This window comes from Lepisosteus platostomus, chromosome 2 (genome assembly GCF_059453375.1).
Source record: "Lepisosteus platostomus isolate fLepPlt1 chromosome 2, fLepPlt1.hap1, whole genome shotgun sequence".
Classification (NCBI taxonomy): Eukaryota; Metazoa; Chordata; class Actinopteri; order Semionotiformes; family Lepisosteidae; genus Lepisosteus; species Lepisosteus platostomus.
The window spans coordinates 1489774-1511815 of NC_142612.1; the positions used below are offsets into that span (position 1 = coordinate 1489774).

The window sequence follows — 22042 nt, forward strand, 5'->3', positions numbered from 1 at the left end:
TTCATAAATGTAAAGAGCTGATGTTGATAGGACCAAATTTAAAAAAAAAACAATAACTTGAGTTAAGTGTTTCTAATTGGGTCTAAAGCACAGTATTACTGTTGATTTGTTACCATTAGTTCTCACCTCCACTGAAATCATGGTCCCACAGTAGTGAGTTTACTGCCAATCCAGGTCTTCTGGTCTGCTGTTGGTCTTCAGTTTTCCTGTTTGATGCATTCGGGACCCTTTTAAATTTGAACGTATAATTTTTACTATTATTCTCTGAATCTAATCTGTCAGCCTATTGCATCATTTGTTTGTTTGTTTGTTTGTTTGTTTGTTTGTTTGTTTGTTTGTTTGTTTGTTTGTTTGTTTGTTTTGGTGTGAACAGGTACTATATACTGTACGCCAGAACATCCCATGGGTGTAGTCCCACCATGGTTTGGTTCACACCACACCTACTGCAGGTGTCCTGTTTTCCCATGTACATAATGTAACCTGCACGTTTGCTGTATATTTGGAGACATTCGGTGTTGACTAGATTATCCTAATATAAAGTGGTTTCTGATATTTACATTCTGCTTAATGAGTTTATCTGGTTAAGTCTGTTGGCTACAATGATTTCCTTTTATGATGCTATAATCTGGGCTTTGCTATAATCAGTCCCTGCTCCTGTGTGTGTGATCACTGATTTGTGGGTTTTGTAAGTCTAACTAGATATTGTACTGACTATGCATTCGTATATTTTCTATATTATAGTTTTACAAGTTATCAGTATCCCCTTTCCCTGACCTTTCTGTTTGACTCTGTTCATCTGCCTCTGCTGCTCTGTCGCTCAAGTGGAGTTAAAGCTCCAGTAGCTGTTTTTGTAGGTCAGGTCAAAAGTTGTGAAACCTCAGATTCCAACAGATCTTGGCAGATGTTTATTTTCTGCCTTTAGGCATCACTTCGAATAATACACTGGCTTTGCTGTAAAGAATTTTTATCTCGTTCACATTCCAGTTTACAATATTAAAAATATGTAAAGTGAAGGAACATGTTCTCTTGATTGTTGCATTATGCATGTTATCGTCTTTCTAGGTGACAGAGCCTTTGGTGTTGAAATGTTAGCTGATGCCACTGTGAAAGTTGTATCTGCAGGTATAAAGAGGGCCAAAGGTCAAACAGAACAGGTGAGATAATAGTCTCCGTAAAATGTACTGTACCTCAAGTTAATGTTTCAGATTTCCACATAACTATGGTAGTATTCATAAAGCTAATCAATGTTAGAGAAAGTTTATTCACGTTCAATACCTTCAGAATGTACTGTAGTTTATATACTCTCAAACACCTTTCTATTATCTGTATTTATTGTGCTAAGTATTTTTTATTATGTATTTATATATTATATGGAACCAATAGCATACATAAGCATGACGTACCTGTATATGTTAGGAAAATTGCATTGTATTTAAAGTGATTTTAGTAACTGGTTGCTAATGTGCTGTGTTGTTTTAATGGGTGATAGTTTGATAGTATGATTTGGAGGACTAAGGGACCATGAGAACACATTCATTCCTAAAGTCAATGGTGTTTAATCAATAACGTAATGTTCAATTCCCTTTTTTTGGCTTGGTGTTAAATGCATTGCCACATTGAAGCTTGTGGTGAGTGAGATACACATCTGTGAGAAGCAAGATTATTTACCCAGAACAAAGTAACAAGAATCACACAGAACTACAGTAAGCACATAAGTAAACCAAAATACAAGCAGAGTGTGAAATGACAGGTTTTACAGAGGAAGACTTGGACAACTTCCTACAAAACCAGGTAAATAATCTGAAGTCTTTTTTGGAAAATATTATTTTAAAATGAATTAATGTTCTCTTTCTCTCTCGTGTGTCTCTTTTGGTTAAAACATAACTACTTTATTTATACAGTTAATGCAGTATAATAAATTGGCTCAGGGTGTGGTAATATTGTAATCTTAATAAATTACATAAAATTATATTATCAGAAAGACTATTTTATCAGGTTTCTTTCTAAAATGATTAGGATTGTAGCTGCTCAATATACAACAATGTGTAAATGTGCTGCCTGATGTGTACAGTATTTATGTATTTCATTGATTCTGCAAGAGTGACCAGTATTGTACTAGAGGATTGCAATGTGGTGATCAGTATTTTATTATCCAATAGTTGATTTGGAATCAATCAGGAAATATTTGCATATATGCATTGCAATGATATTTAATGAAGAATTAAATATAAGGTGTGTCATATTGCAAGGCAAGTTCCAGATTATTTACCCAATCCCAATTACCAAATTTTATATTACACAAATACTACCCAATTACCTAGTCTATTTTAACCTAATCCTTTAATTAGTCTCAACTTTCCTTTAATTTTATTTGAGCAATAAAAAACATTATTTTGAACACCAATTAAGGATATGACTTTATGAAATATAAAATTATCTTAAACAGGTAACAATATTTTTTGTATGGCTAGATGTTGCATTTATCACTCTAATACTAAACCTTTATTTTATACACAGTAGGGTCTTTCATGCCAATACATCAGTACAGAGCTAGCCTTCGAAGATAAATAATGTACTGTATATTCCTTGTATAAATGTAATTTATCGTTTAAGAAAAGGAGAAGGTGATTGATGGAACAGCACTTCAGAAACTTAAAAATAACAAATGTTTGTCTTTTTCTTAACCCAGAGTTAGAGTGGTCATGTGGAAACTGTGGTAATGGAAATTGTATTACAACTGCATGTAAACTGAAATAAAATTAATTAAATTCAGTTTGTGACTTAAACTTTGAATATCATAAATACCTTATTCAACATGTTGATCAAAAGTCATTTATCGTAATTCTAAACTTCATTTAAAGGTACAGTACATGTAATGCACACTCACCCTAGCTTTTTTGATAACCTACAGTATAACATTTGTTCTGCTTATTTTCCTTTCAAGCTGAAAAATAACGGTTCAGTCATTAAGCCTCTGCTCTGTCTCGTGAATGACATTCTTATTGTATCGAAACATTGGTTTTGTTTCATTACAACAAAACAAATCATATTCTCAACTCTGCTTTTTTTTGCTGGTAGTCAGTACATCCAGTTAAAAACGTTCTGATAAAATGATTTAAGTTTTTTAGTTTGCATTGCTGTTGTATGTCACACCGTATTGTATGAGTAAACTTTATCAATGTAATTGTGGGCTGAGGAGGTGGCTGTGTGATAGGTTTTGGGCTGAGAGGCAAGAATGGCAAAGAATAATGTTCCTGGAGAGTTTGCTTTTGGCTGACAAACTGAGAACATGCCAGCAGCTCGGGCACTTTCCCAGCAGAGGGAATGGTAGGTTTCCTGTGGCCTTGTGGCTCTGAATGCCCCTTTCTGCAGGTGGATCTCCGACACCGTCAGGTGTCCAAGACAGTGGACGAGGTTCAGCAGATCATCAAGGACCTGACATCAGAGGTGAGCACCAAGGATGGCCGATTTCAGAGCATCTCCAACTCTGGTGTCCACAATGATAATATAAAGGTACATTTTATATATCCTTTTTGGTACATCTGTATAACTTGTTTACCATGTTACCTGAGAAGCAGGGTAGTGCCTCAAAGGTTGGACCCAAATACTAGCCACAGATTAATGAAGGACATTCGTAATGACTGTAATGTATTACTGGAAGAAAATAAGTTAGAAGAAATTCAAATTAATATTATTGTATGTGCCTACATTAGCATTTTACAATTAAGAAGTCTGGCTTATACCAATTCTGCCGTAAATGTATTTTGTTGCATTGCTGTAATAGGAGTAAAGAGGTTGTCACAATTACAGGCACCATCAACAGCCTTAACTAGATCTAAATCAAGCACATTCGTATTGACAGCCCTGTAATTAGAGTGTGCAGTTGCAAAGCTCATGCCAGGCACTCTCTGGATCTTTTATTTGCTTTCAGTCTCCAATTTCAGAGTTTTGCCATTTTCGGATGTGGCTTTCTTCCTCTCCCTAGTTTTAATTCCAGAACAGTCCCTTCAACACCCCTCCATAGAGGTTTTCTTAAACTGCCAGCATGTCTGTCTTCTTTGTGTTTTTCTTTCTTGGGATTCCTGCTGAAAAGAATTGTTGTGAAGATCAAATGGAGACCATATTGTCTTTGAAACCCAAATTATCATGTACGTTAAAATGTCCAGTGTTTATTAGAAGTTCTATAATAACTGCATACTGTAGAATGTCAATTTTGGGGCACAAGTATCTCCAAAGGGGTTATGTTTAAGGTAGTAAGATGTACAGAATTTCAACACGTAACGGTAGCTGTAGCTTAACTTAAAATGCTGGTTTAAAAACCGTTTACTCAATACAGTCCTCTTCTCTGACTCTCTGACTTCACCATGCTTGCCAGGATCAACCTGCTCTAATGGCCAAATGGGCAGCTCTTCTGAGGGGAAAATGTGCATTCAACCCAGCCATCCAGGTAGTGTCTCGTGTCTAAATCAAACCATTTCACTGGAATTTCTGACTGTAGAGAAATACAGTTCCCGTGAATCTGTCCTGACATTAATGATATTAATAAAATTAATAATTGGTACTGTTTTCTGGAATTGAAACACTGTGTACACTTGGAAGGCCACACAGTTTCTGTCCCACTGATTGCTGTATGAAGCCTTTTAGCTCTAAGTTCATTTTTACTTTTAAGCACTTGCTGTTTTGCATTTCTCTTTGTTGAAAGGTGTACACTGTCAAGCATAATCTCATACGCTGTATACTGTACATGTGCGGCTGAGCTGAATTGTATTAATAGAATCTCCAGTATTATAAATATTAGAATGCCGTGTGTCAAAAAGTGTGTTTTGCTTAACAATATATTTTCAGTCTCTGTTGTTTTTGAAATGCCGAAGCAGACTTGTTCTCGGATGGCGTGTGCACTTTCTCAAGCGGTGCTGCTCCTGCAGGTCCTCACGCCCGCCCTCTTCCTAATCTCGGTGCCGGTCAGGGGCCTGTGTGGGTACAAGGAGCGCAGGGCCAGGCAGTGGCGGTACTACACCCTGAGCGGCTCCAGGCTGCTTTCTCCAGTGCGTGAGCCCGAGAAGCTGCACCAGTGGCTGGAGCTGGAGAACTTCTGCAGCCCCTCGCAGGAGTGGCACGACTCCAGAGTGGCCATTGAAGGGGACATTGTGCCTGCCAAAGTGGTGAACCTCTTCAAGGAGCTCCTGGAAGCCGCCATCCAGAGCTGTAATCTTGCCAGTGAGTCATCTTTCTTTCCACCTTGCCCAGACGTCTGGATCTGTAACTCTGACACCCCCCTGTCAGTAAAACCCTGTTCCAGCACTCTTTCTGTTTTAGGGCTATACATACACTATGACTAAGGCAATTTGACATTTTGTCTCCAGTAAAATATTCAGGGAATAGGTAATCTTCCGATGTGACATTTAAACACGCACCATCGAGGGCTTTATACTATCCCAAACATTTAAAGTTTGGTTAAAGATCTTCTCTTTTTCCATTCTTATTTGCATACATAATCATTTTAAAACTTCTAGTTAATTAACATGGATGAAAGACAATATTAAAAATGAAGAAAAAACTACATTGCTGGTCTGTATGTTTGCAGTTTGCTTATGATTCTGCTTATGACTGAAATAATCAACCATAAACTGTTCCATAAAGGTGTCCTAAACATCCTGAGGTGTACTGGTTTGTTTGTTTTTATATCTGCCTTGATTGTCATCACATCAGTAAGATTTTTTATAATTGATTTTTTTCTTTCTGGATGAGGACCACTTGGTTTTACAGTACATATTCTTAGAAAAGGATAAAACGTTATAACTTTTTATAATATTAGAACAAGCACGTTACAACCACAACCCACTGTAAGTTACCAAGTTAAAGACTTTGATGCATCAAATATTTTTATGAAGAAGGTGGAAGGTTGTGTACTTTTGTCTGACTGAGCAATCTTTCTTTTTTAAAATATAGTTACTTTTTAATCAGCAATTACATGCTGTAATACAAAGTTTAAAACCGTATACAACGTAAATTCTGTAATTGGAAAAAGATTGTCCCTCAGCATAGACCGGGATTCAAAGCCAGGTGGTTTCTGGCGACAGCCCAAATATCGCACATGAGACGTTCTCCACCTGGTATTTCAAATTATTAAAAAAAATATTCACCCTATTTAAAAAAAAACATGCGGTATTACACTGTGCTTTTCTGTACGTGCACTGCGATTTACCGCAGCATCTGTCGCGCATTTTGAATGGCTGGATCTGTACAAACCTAGGAAATATCTCTGAAAATGACCACCGGTCCGAATGCCATTTTGTCAATACAGAAAATGAAAAAGCTGACTTGTTTTTATCATATGATTGAAAGAGTTTTGATGGTGGTTTATCTTTTTATTAATAAATGTCCCTAATTAAGAAACATTTGTTTTTAAAATGTTATAACACATAACACCACTAGATGATGCTGTCTTACATTAGGCTGTAGATTCTTTGTAGTGTGGAACAAGTTCAGGTGCATTTTCACATTGTTTTAATCAAATATATTTGAAAATAAAATGAACCCCCACAAACTTTAAAAGAAGATAAACAAAAAATATGCAAAAAATGATGCAATATCCAAAGACAAAGTGGTAGGTTAGCTGGCTTCTGGGAAAATTGGCTTATTTTCTTTTACATAAAATTGAAGAAACAAATTGTATCTATATTATTTTCTCCTCAATGATTGTGATTGAACGGATCAAAGTATGCTCTATGACATTAAATACTGATTAATGCTCGCCAGATATGTTTATTAAAACCATGTCTTTTAATTTATATTAAAATGGTATCAACCACGTAGGCATTGATGTTTTTGTTTCAGTATTGGACTGATTTCTGGCATTAAATCATTGTCTTCACACCACAGTGGTAAAAACTGGTTCTGCTTTCTTTCCACAGGTAAAGTCACTATTTTAGAGACTGTTGGTGCTATGATACGTGTTGCCGTGGAAACATCTGAAGCGCAGGTCGAGGCGGAGCTTATTCCAACTGTGGAGCTCATGAACTGCTGGCCAAAAAAAGCTCGCTGGCCCAGATTTCTCAAACGCTGGCCCTCAAAGGAAAAAGCCAGATGCATCAAGGTGTAGTAAAATACTTCTGTATGCAATATTCATGTGGAATTCTTTTCAGCAGAAACAAGGTCAGATCTAGTTTTTTTAAAAAAGAATCTCCAAAGCTCAGGGTAGATTACTTCTTTCCCTAAAGACTGTCAGTTTAAAAAAAGAAAATGAAGAAACAAGTTAATTCATACTGCTCATTCTGTCCCAGAATGGTGCCCTTAGACATGAAATATTGATCACAGTTCTAAGGCCACACAAAATTACATTTTTTGTGCCTTATATAAAGGAGAACACAGATTATACACTCTTGCACTCTGGTTAGTTTTCTGACTAAATATTAAAATCATTTTGTGTAGGTTACATACTCGATGCTGTATACTATAGTACTGTCATGTCATTTTTATGCATCATATGACTTTCTGCTTTAAAATAAGGCACCGGCAGTGAAAAATGTGTGGCCCCCCCATAACAACCTTTGTATATAAATTGAAAAATTGACCATTGAAATGCTTTAGCAGCACATCTAATAAGCCATTTATTAAATAGGAAGTAAATTGCTGCTCTTCATATTTCTTTAGTCCCATTCCATTTCATTATGTTTTCTTTTTTCTTGTACTTGTACTCTGACTAAAATCTGTTTGACAACTCTGAAAGATGCTATTTATAACAGGGGTGAAAACAGATGGCTTAAGATTCATTTGTCTGTGCGGTTAGCAGAAGAGGTCTCACTTGTCATGTAAGGTAGCATACTGAGATTGCAATGCTCTCTGATGATGGTATTCAGATGTTCAGATGTATATTTCAAATGTCAAAGTTGTACTAAATTGCTTCTTGATAAAATTCCTAGATACCTGAATTTATATCTTCAGTTTTACTGCTACTGCATCCAAAGACAGTAGTATATCTTAATCCTCTTCTTGTCTAGACTGTACTGTATAATTCATGTCTTCCAATAAAATATGAAGGTTAGTCTCAATTCTAATAAGCTGATAAATAGGGAGTATTTCAGACCTTGCACAGCTTGACGTGTTTTTTGAGAATATGAAACAGCTGCTTGAATTGAATAATCAAAGGTTTATTATGATATAAAACTAGGTTCTGATTAATACGGACATAATTGTAGAAAGAAGCTCATTCACATCTTACTTAATTCAATGAGATGTAGCTTGATTCAAAATATTAACAACAAAAATTAAATCTGCTTTTTTAATTGCATATTGAAGAAGGAGGGAAGAATGGTTTGGAAGACAATAAGAACTCTTGATGAGTTATTATTAGTGAGTATATTAGCATACAGCTTCTGAGACACCTAGAAATGTCACTGAGAATGACATGAATAAAAGAAGATCAAAGCAGAAATGCATAGTCAATGAATGAACGACCTTTGTTGTGACATGCAATTATACGATGCAGATGTCTGGTATTATCAGCCTCAAACTGTTATTTTTGTTTTCCTTCAAAAGTCATCTCCCAACATAGGCATTGTCCTGCTGGGTGACATGCAGCAGCCTTAATGCACCAACATCCTCATTATACAGCAGACTAGGTGGAGAAGTTAAAAATGACTTCACACGTTCATCTAAGGGGGAACTTTAGGTAGTAAAAATTGCTCAAAACCTAAGGGGAACATTGCACCGGAGCTGACAGCTAATCTTATGAACAGTGCCACTAGATCTTTAAAGACCACATGGTTGGGACCTCAGTTCACTGTTTCCCCTGAAGGAAACAGCAGCCTAGTCTTACCTAGAGGTCTCCCTGACCTGACCAGCAGGACTGTCTTTCTGTGGTCTCAGATCTTGCAGGATCAGGCTATGGTGTGGTAACATTGCTGTACATAGATAAGATTTTTCTAAATGTTGTCTTTTTTTTCTGCTGATGAAAATTATTTTGTTTGGTTCAGAAGAAACATAAAGACAGTACTACAATAACCTTGTGCTCCTTTTTGTTTTTATTTTAATATTTTAAGAATTTATTTTAATAGTCATATATCATAGCTAGTCCTGTTGGGTAGTTCATGTTAATCTTTGGGAGTTGTGAAACATGGGAAGAAGGGTGAATGAGTATTAGAAGAATAAGAGTTTCCCACCAATCAACAGTTTATGTGTTATATATAAATTATATGCAGTAGTACTTTGGAAAGGCATCAATGTGTATTGACTCACAAAGAACACAAGAACACAATTGACTTCTCTACTGCTAGAAGAGATATTTTATTCTAAAACATACAGTACCTCCATTAATATTCAAGAATGTGAGTCTTTAAACACCCTTGCAAGGCCTCTTATGTGTAGGCTTCCTCGGTTAAAAAATCTATTAATCCTTGCTAGAACCTGTGGCTGGATGGCGATATACATATCTCCATATACATTTTGCCAAAAGAAGCATTGGTTTCAAAATAAACTCAGAAAAGTATTACAAGGGATTTGCTTCAGATACAAATATACTTAAGAAAGACATGGTTACAGTTAAAATTAGAAAGTACAATCCATAAAGGCAGAGATGTCACACGTTATTTATTTATGAAACACACCTCGGGTAGAGGGAAACATTACTTTAAGCATTGAAATCCTCATCACAGTATTTATCTAAATAAATTTTGTTCATGAAGACATGAATAACAGAGGCGCAGTGATCAGTTTGGCTGCCTCACAGCGCTGGGGTTCAGTTCTGGAGCTGGGGTGCTCTCTGCATGTTCTTGCATGTTTGTTTGGGTTTTCTCAAGGTGTTCCGGTTGCTGCCCCAGTTTGAGTATGAGCGTGTCTGTGCTGGTGTGTCCTCTGACAGACTGGTGTCCCAACCAGGGGGTATCCCACCTTGTGCCCATTGCTTACTGGGATGGGCTACAGCTGCCCCTCAACCCTGTATGGAATAAAGCAGTGAAAACATGGTGTATATGTTCAGTTGAACAGTGCATCCTGTAGCAGACTGATTCTACATTGTGGCAAATAATCCCTTCTCTGGAGAGAAAAAAATCTCCTTTCTCTGCATTGACAACGTACTGTACCTACACCTACTATTCATACCCCTAAACAGTAATTCACAGCCCCATCCCAGAACAAACACACAGGAGCTCCAACATACTGTGAATGTAAAAATAACTAATTTTGTTTTCCAGTCTTTTGGATTTAACCTGATGGCCTCTTCGAACTACCACTGGCTCCTGTCCTTCTCCAGGGCAGAGCAGGTCCTGATGAGCAGCATTGACGAGGATGGCGGATGCAGGAGGAAGTGCTACCGGGTTGTCAGGCAGCTGAAGGAGGATGTTTGGTGCCCTGGAAGTAAACCTGTAATTACAGCGTATCATCTGCAGGTGAGAAACGGATTCTGCTAAGCATAACTCACATCAATAAATCCTCATAAAACATCAAACAACCTGTTGTCTGTGGAGACTGTTTTAGTGATACACAGTGAACACTGATGATATGAATCTACATAATTAGCAAGCTACTCTAAATCTGTATCTGTAAAATCATTAGTCAGCTAATGACTTTAAACATAAACGATTCCTCAGAACTCAGTAGTCAGTGTTTCTATTTTGAAGCTTCTTATTTGTATTTATGTCAGTTGATAGCCAATTTAGCTCAAAGCCAGGAATAATATATCTGTGTTAACTTAAGATGTGGAGCACTGTATAGGCTGTGCATTCACTTTGCATTAGAAATTAGATCAATATTGTGGTGCCCAGAGGCTTTTGGAGTGCTTATGTCTTAAAGACACGACTGCAATGAATGGGCATGTCATCATGTAAGCCCTCTACCATGGATGCTGCTGGGATAGAACTGACAGGACAGTATATTTGTCCTGGTGTCTGTGGCTGTCATCCCCTGTTAATCTGTAGTACAGAGAGGGGCAGGCAGTAAGCAAGTGGGCACTTTGAGTGTGGGGGAGGCAGTGCCATCTGCTTCCTGCCACGCTGCACGCTGCAATAATTAAATCATTATTCCCCCTTTGTGAGCAATGTGACTCACTGCCTGTCTCTGAGGTTAAAGTTTAGTTGCTTCATGAAAAACTGACTGGATGTCCGAGCACTATGCTGGTGTCAAGGTGAGTGGAAGGCCATGGAGGACATCGGGTCCAAGTGGGAAGTTTCTTCCAGAACAAGTGGACAGGCCGAAGCCAGACCTTTCCATCTTGAAGGACCAGATTGGTAGATCGCACCAGGGAATCCTCCACTTGAGGACACAGAACCCAGGGCCGGGGGACCATGGCAGTGCCAACATGCCAGTGCCAACATGCCAGCCATGCCACAGAACAAGACACAAGAAGAAAAACAGCGCACCTCTTCAGGAAGGCGCAGAACCTCCAGACGGATGCGAGAATGAGCCAGGAAGTCTGTCCTCGGTGGCGTGCTCCGGCTTGCAGCTCCAGCTACCGCCGTTCCCCCTCGGGAGAGAAGAAGGACAAGTGGCCTCTGCTTCAGGCTGCTGCCACACTTCTACTAGGATGTGGAAGTGGAAGAGAAGCCCCTTTTTCAGCAGCTCACCCCCACCTGCAGAGCTGCATATCCCCATACCATCCAGAGGGAGCCCTCTGAATGCTGGGGAACCCCCATTTAGGCTAACCCGACTGTTCACCCCGGACCATAGCTGCCTGCGACTGAAATGGCCCCAGCTGTCAACTCCCACTTCCCGTCTGCAGCCGGCACTGCCTGGCCCTGCCTCGTCCACGCGAGGGCTGCTGGGAGGCGGGTTCAAATGGAAACTCTTTGACAAGACGACGGAGTGGGAGGCGTATCAGAGGAACAACTTTTATCTAGTAACGTCTTCTGAATGCCGGAGGGCAAGCAGGTTTGTAAAGGATTCACCCGAGAGTCTGGCTGCTTGTGTTTTGACAGGCTTTGATCTGATAGCAGGTCAGCAGACTTTGAGAGTCTGCCGGCAGCGATAGGGAGGCACTCATGCAGCTGAGTCACCCACATTCTCATGGCCATGCCTTTTTGCCAGGAGAAGAAAGTGGAGCAGCAGGATAGTTTCTCTGCAGACATTGATCTTCTGACAAAACTATCTTCCCATAGTTGGAGACCCCTGGAGTCAGTTAGTTGGCCCCTGTCTTCTTTATCCATAACCGGACAACCGTTTCACTCTTGACTCAATTCTCTTCATCAGAGAACATACAGAGCCTGTCCAGGTGTTGGCCTGTGTGGGCTGCGCAGGTTCAAGTACACACCTGAAGAAGGCGTAACAGTACAGCCTTGCAGAACGCTGTACTGCATTGAATTGACCAGAAAATGTTGAGTCTATTTTTTTAAATATATACTGTAATAGTGAGGGGACTGCCTGAGCACGGGCAGAGAGCTTCTTTTCCTTAGCCAGGGAGCGAGCGGTGTGCCGGTGTGTCGTCGTATCGTAAGGCGGGTCTCCTCTGCTATATACAATGACGAGTCTTTCCACTAAAGGGAAAAATAATAGTTCAGCAGCCGTTTCGCTACAGTGCTGGTTCAGAACTTGAAGCCCGTCCACGATCTCTTGGGGATCTTCTATAGCAGACCTAATGAGCTTCAGGTGCTGTAGCTGCGCATTCCCGCGCACCGGGGAGTAGGGAGTGCAGTGGGAGGTGTGCTCCACTGTCACAATACTGGGCAAAATATATATTTTTGCTTACTCCGTGTACTGTATGCATTATTTTAGAAAAATAAAGTATAAGGATTTTGGATCTATTAAATATTTCTGTTGTCAGTTTGATTAATCAATGACTAAGTAAGATACACTTGAAAGATACTCTGACTGTTGCATAAGCTCTGAATCATTTCATTAGTGAGAGAGTTGATTGGGACAACTCTCAGTGGGATAATTTAACTTGTGCAATGTCAAGCCAGGTGAAAATCAAGAAACAGAAACACAAAAAGGAGGCATTGTGCCATCTTCAGCAAGAGGGCAATACCTTTGTGCTATTGGTATGTTGGAGCAAAACCTTGGATGGGCTCAACAGCAGTGGAACCAAGTCCTCTTTTCATGATGAATCAAGGGTTTTTAAACTTTACTTTACTTGACAACAGCATATGTGACACAGACATGCAGAATAATAGGCTAATTGTGTAAAACATGGTAGTGATTGAGTAGATTAGAGAGTGATGATCTGGACTTGACTGTGCATCCTCATGCTGTTCACTTAACAGCGGCTTTCCTGTACAATAGAAAAAATGACACAATGGGGTAGATGTACTGTTTGCCTGACTTGAGCTCCATTGAACATTAGAGCAGTGAAATAACTTCAGGCATCTAGGACTGAGAGAACAGTAAGGCACGTGGTTGTGAGGCAGGCGGTTGGTCAGACTGTGTGGGAGGAATAGGACAGAATCTCACAAGATAGCATCTGTAACCTGAGGCAACGCATGTGTCACAGATGTACAGCTTGTATTGCTTCCAGCTGTAGCCTTACATGCTACTAGTCTGTGTTTTTTCTATTTAATAAAGTGTCAGTGCATCTACTGTGAAAAAGATTGATGCTTTGTTTGACATTCAGTATATTTACCATTCTATGCACACCATTGAACCTAGCAAAATGTCTCCAGAAATAGCATTAGTGTTTTGGAATTTGTTTAAAGCGAAAGAGAAAAAAAGCTTTCTTACTGTGCATTATATTAAGATGTCTGGGGTCTTCTTTGGGTGGTTGAGTGGGAGGCATAATGACATAGTGGTTTGTGTTGCTGCCTTGCAGCACTAGGGCCCTGGGTTCAGTTATTGGGTTTTCTCTGTGTGTTTCTGTGGGTTTCCTCTGGGTGATCTGGTTGCTTTCCACAGTCTTAAGACATACTGAAGGTTACCGCTGGGATAGGTGACTGCTGCCCCATGGTCCACTAGTGGATAATATGGTTTGAAGACGGATGGATCAGTAGATTACATTTCATTTTCTTCAATTCCTTTACTGGGTCATTGTACATAGTTTTGTACAATACACATACAGTATAGTAGTGTAGTAGTAGAAATGTAAGGAAGGTTTATTAGATTGATAATTTCAGATTTTTTATTTTTAATTTTAAGATACAAGTAATTCATTGCAGATAATTTAATTGTTTAAGATGTTACTCTATATTTTTCCTTTCCAGACCCTGTTATTTTGGTCCTGTGAGAAATATCCATGTACCAAGGACTGGAGAAACTTTAAACAGAGCGTGCTTCGTCTTGTGAAGAAGCTTCAGAAATGTGTGAGTCAGCGGTATCTGAGGCATTACTTCGTCCGGGGCTACAACCTGCTGAAATACACCAACACCAATGAGCTGGATATCATGAGCAAAAAGATCTCTGATTTTCTTGAGAACCCTGGACTCTACATGTACTGATATAATACTTTTTACAGTATTCTTGAATAAGAAAATAGATGCAAACAAGAGCCAGGCAAAATAAATTATTTTAATGGTCAAAAACATACTGTATTTCACTCTCATATTCAATTAGAATTAGTGCATATGTCACATGCACTGCAAGTTTGGGCTTATTGAAGAGGTGGCTTTTAAGCATAAGAATGAATAATAGGTGAGCAGAAAGGCTAAAAGCCAAGGCTTTATTTCATTAATATATATTGCTGAGTTTTATGTTTATCCTGAATTCATTATTCTGTTTAAAATGAAATGTTCCTAAATTACTGACACCCAGTTTAAACCTTCACATTACATTTGACATGTGCACATTAACACTGACATTTTATATTATGCAAATTTCATCATGGCAATTCTTCCATGACCAGTTTGTTGCGTGAATGTTAACACAAATCTGTGTCAAAACTAAGCTCTATTCACAGCTTTATATCCTTCAAAATCTACTATAGCATTCAGCAACTATTATCTGTGACTTCCCATGCAGAAATAGCTGGGAGGAATGTTGTTTCAGAGTGATGATAACTTCAATACTGGCATTGATTCAGGTTTTATCATCATGGGGAGACAGTATTTAAGCTACACTGGATTTTAGGAAGAGCCAGAGATGAGAGAGATTTGTACAGAGAAAAGGGGATGAAACAGAGTCTCTGTATTTTTCCAACAGTCCTTTATAACTGGGACAAAAAGATCATAGGATTCAAAGAGATAAAATAGAATTGCTTTGCATTTTCCACAGAAGGTGATGCCATTCACATACCATTACTAGAATTAGAATTCCTGGCATTTCATCATGAATGTCTGAGCATTTGAAAGCTTCATCACACATAGTGATTTATTGGGCAAATTCAAAGGTGTCATTCAAGCAAAATGAAACACTGAAATAATTAAAATCTGAACCAGCAAAACCCTGATAATGGTACCATTACCACAATGTTTGGTCTTGTAAAAGCTGGAATCTGGTGCAAAACATATTATCAACACTGATGTTATGATCACCAGAATGTCTACTGTGCAGTTTTATATTACGGTTTATGAAGAGCTTAGAGTTTTATTAAGTAGCATAAAGAAATTAACAAAAATACAGCTGTGACTGTCATTAGTAAATGTTTGTGTGTGAAGTAATACAAACACAACTGGGACCCTTCTTTGTCATAAGAATAGAAAATGCTGCAAAGAGGTAAAGACTATTTACCCCAACTTCCTAATCTGAGGATGTAATTTACCCTTTTCTTCCTGAGTCAGCATTTATACAGTACACCTGGATAATTTCTTCAAGACACCCACAACCTCTTTATTTGAAGTAGTGCTTCCTATTTTCACTCCTAAGTCCACTCTCTAGGACCCAAATACACACTACTTACACACTTGGGATATGCTGGTCCTGGAGTAGTCCATTGGGTTGACTCTTCCAGGATCTTTCAGTAATACACAGTAAATTTTTGCCTCCAGCACCCTTCACAGTCTTCTTTGCACAAGACTGAAGAGATTTGGATTCTTCAGTTTCTCCGTATATGAGCTGCAATGTTGTTGCAACAAAGTGACAAGAATCGACTACAATATTCTAAATGCAGTCTAGCTACTCAACTTCCTTCTTCCAGTTCTACAGTTTTCATGGTATACCCTAAGAAAGGTTACTTCTTTAATATCCTGTCTTATACTTTCAATGCATGTTCTCGCTACCTGCATAAACAAAAAGTATGCGTACACATACACCCTACTCAGTACTTCTTTCTATCCTGAACAAGGTGGAGCGTGATCTGAACAGTGAACTTTATTTGGGTAAATGAGCTGGGTGGGTGAGGAGATTGACAGCCCGTCTTCCTCCCTCCTGAACCTGTAATGAAGGATGGGCTGGTGGAACTGGTGGAGGGAGGGATGCAAATACAAAATGTTCAAGTGAGTCAGCAGGATGTCTGATATTTATACAGTATGTGGGTAGCTGAAAGGGTTCAAGATTGGAGAATGACCTCTTCTTGAACTTTTGTTAAAAACTCCATTTACAGTATAGCCGCCACAGTAGACAAAAGCTATAGATTGAAACCAACTATAAGAATAGACAATGCCCATTTCAGGAAGATTATGTTTAAGTGAAATCATTTGACAATCATGAAGAAACCAAAAGAACTGATGTTTTGCTAAATCAAACAATTGCAAATCTGGAAAGTTTATTTTTTCCAAATAAAAAGGAGAAATGTGATTAATAATGTCATATTATTAATATTATTATTAAATCATTTATGTATTTACAACTTTTAGATACTCTTTGCTTTTACAAATTGTACAAGTTTGAATACAGTTTAATAAATCAAAATCAGCTATGTACAAGAAATCCTGCAATACGCTTTAAGACGACTTGTCTTAAAAGTTTTTGTTTTGCCATTGGAAATCACATTTGTTTTTGTTTTTAAGGAAGCAAACTTTATAAATATATATTTCCTAAACGTTTTATTTTCTGAAGATGTTTTGTAGGAAATACAAATGCTTTTGAAGTGACTAACGTTTACTGTTACTGTACATTCACATAATTAATAACTATTAGACAAATGTTGGGCATAAGTACTTAAGCTTCTTTAGCCTTTTAATCACATCTGGTGCAATGTTACATCTGTAGCAATGTTTGTTAGTCTATGCTTCTGGAAAAAAGTTTCATGTTTGATTTGTATTTAATTGCCTCCTGCTGTCTCCATTTTTTCTCTCTCTCTCTGTCACTGTATGCTGTATTACATGCTGAGTTTGGCTGCACAATATGAGTCTGAGTGTAGCTATGTAGCTATGTTATGTGTTCCAAATAAAGCCACATTCAATTGAACAATTTTATTTGAAAGCTGCAAAAGTGAAAATACATCAAATTAAAAGCACTGCTTAATAAAACTACACATGGATGCACTTTTCTTTTTCAAATGTAGCCTTCTCTAATAATCCCAGACACCTCTTGAACATATAAATCTGTTTACACTTTAAAATAATGGCTGAAAGTATATTTTAATTATTGATTTCAAAATGAAGTATAGCAGACATCAGAGAAAATATGTGAGGTATTCACATGCTGCTCCTAACCTATTCAATGGGAATTTGTTAGGAATTTTTACTCATAAATATGGCAAGTGTTGCCATAAATTAATCTTGTATATAGGGATAAGTAGCAGTACCGACTCCAAATTTCTTTCAACCACTCCATGATTAATTTCTTAATTTATCATAAACAGACCAATGTTTATTTTGAGAAGAAGAAAACTTTGCAATCATAGAGAACAGAGGAACCCCTATTTGTTCCATCCCACTTGTGTCTGTTAAATAATTTTGTCTTCCTGGAATGAACCAGCCCTCTCCAGAATCTAACTGCAACTCTGTTAGGTGACCTTATGAGCTATCATTCTGCCTGGTGGACATGTTTCTAAAAAAGAACTGTAACTCTCCTGACTTTATTTTTTGCCATTTAGAAAATAAAATCTTTACTACAAAAAATACATAACCCCAACCCTCATTCGAGAACCTGATCCTTTGTTTTTTTATTTCCTCTTGTGGCTTGAAGTCCAAATTGAATTAAAAACAACCCCATCTTTTTCCTATGCATACTTAGCTGTGCCATGTAAACTAATTAGATTGTACATGAGGAAAATACATTTTTGGCCAGAATTAGCACAGATTGTATGTGCAAACCTGAGAGCACAGAAAGACAAATATGGTTTGGTAGCAACTGTCTTTGAAGTTGGATTTTGGTTTCCGTGTTTTAGTTAATTTGATTGTCCACAACCTGGGCTGAGTAATAATGACATTATGACACGTATAGTTCTATTTGTTATTGGTTGTGCAACAGAACTGAATCAAATGGCTGTGCTACAGCATGTATTGAAAAGAGCACATGGCATTTAAGATTTCTTTTTAAACTGTGCCAACCAATTAATGTTAAATTGATTTTTGTGGTCCTTTGCTGTGTATTATTTAACTGGGCAATTAAAGTTAATAAATAATTGGAGTTAAATGTAATTTGTGGTACGACTCATTATGTTCAACCCTTAATTCTTTAAACTGTATAAACTTTATGTGGGAGTTATGTGGTTACTGTACGTTTTTTAGTCATATTGGCAATACTGTATATAGCACTATATACAATATATACAATACTGTACAGTATATATTTTCACACCTGAAGAAGGCTCCACAGTCGAAACGTTGTGTTTCCGTTCTTTTTAGCATGGAATAAACCCGTTACCTGTTCCTTAGCAGCCCACGCATGCTGACGCAGCTTCCTACTTGAACTACTGTATACCGTGCAAGTTGTATTCCGTTGCTTATTCTCACAAAGTGTGTTTTTAATATGGACATAGTTGTAGGAAGGCACTGCCCTCGGCCATGCTCCTTCCCCTAACACTAATTCTCACGTCAGTTTTCTCACTTCAGCTTTCTCAGAAGCCAATTAACCAATAGTACCAGTATGCCTTTGCCTTTTCTCCAGTAGGATACCGGAGCACCCAGAGGAAACCCACTCAAAGGCAGGGAGAACATACTGTACACTCACCGGTGTACCCAGGACATTAACCCGGGGCCCCAGTGTTTTGAGGTAGCAATGCTAACCACTGCGCCATTGTGTCTCTTTCTCTACAAAATGATGATTCACTTCACTGTTTATCATAAACAGGCCAATGTTTGTTGTGAGGTACCCTCACTGCAGCTAACAAGAACATTCTGCACTCCTGGGTCACAAAGGAGAGCTCATGGGCTCCATCATACTGGTGTCTGCTCAAAGGTGTTGTCTCCCTAATGACCCAGAGCCAAACTGGAATGGAGCCATCCCAGCCTAGAATCTCACTGTACTTACAATACATTAGATGACCTTCTGAGTAATGCCCTCTTTTACCAGCTTTTTTTTGAATGTACGGTAGCTTTTTTTGTGGAAAACAAAAAATATCTAGATATGAGTTTCAATGCCAAACATTTGAAGTGACCAATGCCACATGAGAGGAATTTAGAATGTAAAATTGGACGGGTTCATTCGTCCATTCCTGGAATACAAATATAAGGAAAACAATTGTAATTGCAGTAGAAGACACGAAGAAGCAATCTACAGTAGGTTATACAAACACTTAGTGTTGTCCATTACTATCCAGCACTGAAGACATTACACTGTATTTAACACGAAATAAGGAATGTCCAAATAAAACTAGGGGGTGGTACAGCAGCAGGTGATACTTGCAGCACCTTTTCTCTGGGTGCTCTGGTTTCCTCCCACTGTCCAAAGACATACTAGTGGGTGAATTGGCTTCTGGGAAAACTGGCCCTAGTGTGAGTGTATGAGTGGGTGTGTCTTGTGCACCCTGCGAAGGACTGGTGTCCTGTCCAGGGTGTGTCCTGCCTTGCTCCTTTTGCTTGCTGGGTAGGCTCTGGCTCTGTGACCCTGTTTTGGATAAAATGGCTAGAAAGTGGATGAATGAATTTACCTGTAGTTATTCAATATTATAGGATTTATTGGTTACATATCACACAAAGTATTAATTTAGATATGGAATGAATATTGAGTGAAATTGTGTTGTGCCATGTTGATACATAATATAAATAATATTTATTATTTATTTAGATTTTATAATATACCAAATAAAACAAATCTTCTTTATTACTGTAATTACCGAAATTGGTAAACTAAATTCTCACTATATTTTTATATATATTTTTTATATATTTATATTTATTTTTATATATTTTTATAGAGCTTAAAGGGACAATACACTCCCTTTTCTAATTTCTTAGTTACAAACCTCAGCTTCTTAAAAATAGTTTTAATACAAATGATAGCAGTTATCACAAATTTGCTACAGTCCTTTATATACATGGAAATATGTGCAGTCACATATGAACATACATTTACCCACATTCTGGTATTACAATTATTTTGGTAGAATTCAGGACTATGCAAACACCTGGAAATGGAAAAATAAATAGAGTGTTTGACATAGACAGCAAAAGCTTTAGCTATGCATAAAGAACAGACAACACTGAACTTGAAGAAAACACTTCAGGAGTTCTGTCAAAATCTAATGAAGGCAGAGAAGAGGCATGATTTGAAAACACGCTTTTCTGGGGTAGCTTCCCTGGCACCCCACAAGGGGATCATCAGAGTGTTCTGTAAGGGTGAAACTTTCAAGAGAGTGAGGAAGAAAAATGATCTGAATATGTAGGTAAAGGGAAGTGGGTGATCTTAGGGTTTGACCTCATCCTGTGTTTAAAACTCCATTCATGAAAATTGCTTACACTACATGTCATTTGTACATCATCTACACTATGTGAGGAAGCAATAACTGAGGCAGAAAAAAATGTTTGGATATATAATTTAAGGTGCAGATTTTAAATCAAGGGATGTTATGTGTAACATTCAGTCCAGAGAAGAGCACTCAGATACATTCTCAGGCTTAAATATCACACATTGTCAGGCAAAAGGAACAAGCCCCTTTTTATTCTTGAGCAGAGAATAATGTGAAGGGACTTGATTTAAGTTTTCAAAATGTTCAAAGGCGTTGACTAAATGAACCCAAATTACTTTTTCAAGATCATTAGATCAATAGCATGTAACAGAAGAGAGATTGGAAAACTCCTGTCTGTGAAAGTGCATTTAAACCTCTGAGAAGGATGCATTTTTCACACACAAGACCTGCAACAAACAACATGTCAACAAGTCCAGTTGTTGAAGCTAAAATACTGACCTCTTAAAAGAAAACACTGGATGAAATCTGTAGATCAATGAACTACTACCAACCAAATAGCCATCCTCATCTCAGCTGTAGCCTCTTCTATGGTCCTTATAAGGTCATCTCATGCAGCTGCGGTGAAGTTCGAGGCTGGGCTGGCTCCGTTCAGCTGTGGCTGTGGCTTTGTAGAAAGACACATTTGCTAAACAAACATGACTCGGATGAAGCAAATAGGGGCTCCTTTGTTCTAAGCAATTGCAAAAATATATTGTTATCTGCAAAGGAAATGGAAAAAGAACAGAAACTACTCAATGAGACTAAATTGAGAGATGGCATCCTCTTGGATACTTTATTACAGAATAGCTCTATTTATAGCTTCAGATGCCCAAGCAGATTTATTATTTTTGTACTACGTTCACATTTTAGACAGAGATTTGAACCTACTGATATGGGAGCATCTAAGATATTTTAACATGCATTAAATCTAAACCTTTTATTGATCGAATATAAGAGAATCCACATGACCTCTGCCAGCCTCTAGAATAGATAGTATGCATTTTGTCTAAACATGTACCTGTAAAGATACTAAATTTCACAAACAATGTATACATTTGTGGTATCAAAATGTTACATATTATCAATACACCATAACTTAAGGAATTTAGTTGACAGAACTAGGGTTTTGTCAATAATCACCTAACCTTAAAATGATAAAAAATAAATAATTCTTCCTTATAGAGAAATATAATCTAGACTTAAGTCAAATAAGTGATGATTTTCTTTTAAACTGCATACTTCAGATGACATTTTTCCCTGGAGAATTAATTTCTTAGCAATTCTTTATTTATGACAATATTCGGGTATGGTGATTGGGTGCTATAATTGTTTAAGAATATTTATCGCAAACCTTAATTTATATCAAGAAATGACTAACACTTGCATGTGAAACACCAGTAAGTGTCAACATTATTC

General features: G+C 37.8%; 1 protein-coding gene and 1 long non-coding RNA gene across 3 annotated transcripts; one reads left to right on the forward strand and one right to left on the reverse strand.

The window, feature by feature from the left end:
- Window positions 1–637: 637 nt before the first annotated feature.
- On the forward strand, window positions 638–18377 carry mab21l3 (mab-21-like 3). Its single transcript, XM_088644492.1, has 8 exons — window positions 638–1154; window positions 1623–1791; window positions 3373–3513; window positions 4376–4447; window positions 4926–5217; window positions 6915–7096; window positions 10191–10385; window positions 14121–18377. The coding sequence occupies exons 2-8, from the start codon at window positions 1744–1746 to the stop codon at window positions 14352–14354; spliced, it is 1164 nt and encodes a 387-aa protein (XP_088500618.1). The 5' UTR covers window positions 638–1154; window positions 1623–1743; the 3' UTR covers window positions 14355–18377.
- Window positions 9257–15890, reverse strand: LOC148675648 (uncharacterized). 2 transcript variants are annotated; one of them, XR_015941113.1, is made up of 2 exons: window positions 15752–15890; window positions 9257–10359 (listed from the first exon to the last, which is right to left on the reverse strand). It is a non-coding gene; the product is annotated as an uncharacterized LOC148675648 (long non-coding RNA). The 2 variants fall into 2 exon arrangements; XR_015941114.1 differs by having other exon boundaries at window positions 9257–10379; window positions 15752–15881.
- Window positions 18378–22042: the final 3665 nt, after the last annotated feature.

What these genes read in the sequence shown, in the direction of transcription:
- mab21l3 (XM_088644492.1), top strand. Translation starts at nt 1,744, where the DNA reads ATGACAGGTTTTACAGAGGAAGACTTGGACAACTTCCTACAAAACCAG. An exon ending in ACAACTTCCTACAAAACCAG is followed by an intron (nt 1,792 to 3,372) that starts GTAAATAATCTG and finishes CCCTTTCTGCAG; the next exon opens with GTGGATCTCCGACACCGTCA. An exon ending in AAAAAGCCAGATGCATCAAG is followed by an intron (nt 7,097 to 10,190) that starts GTGTAGTAAAAT and finishes TTTGTTTTCCAG; the next exon opens with TCTTTTGGATTTAACCTGAT.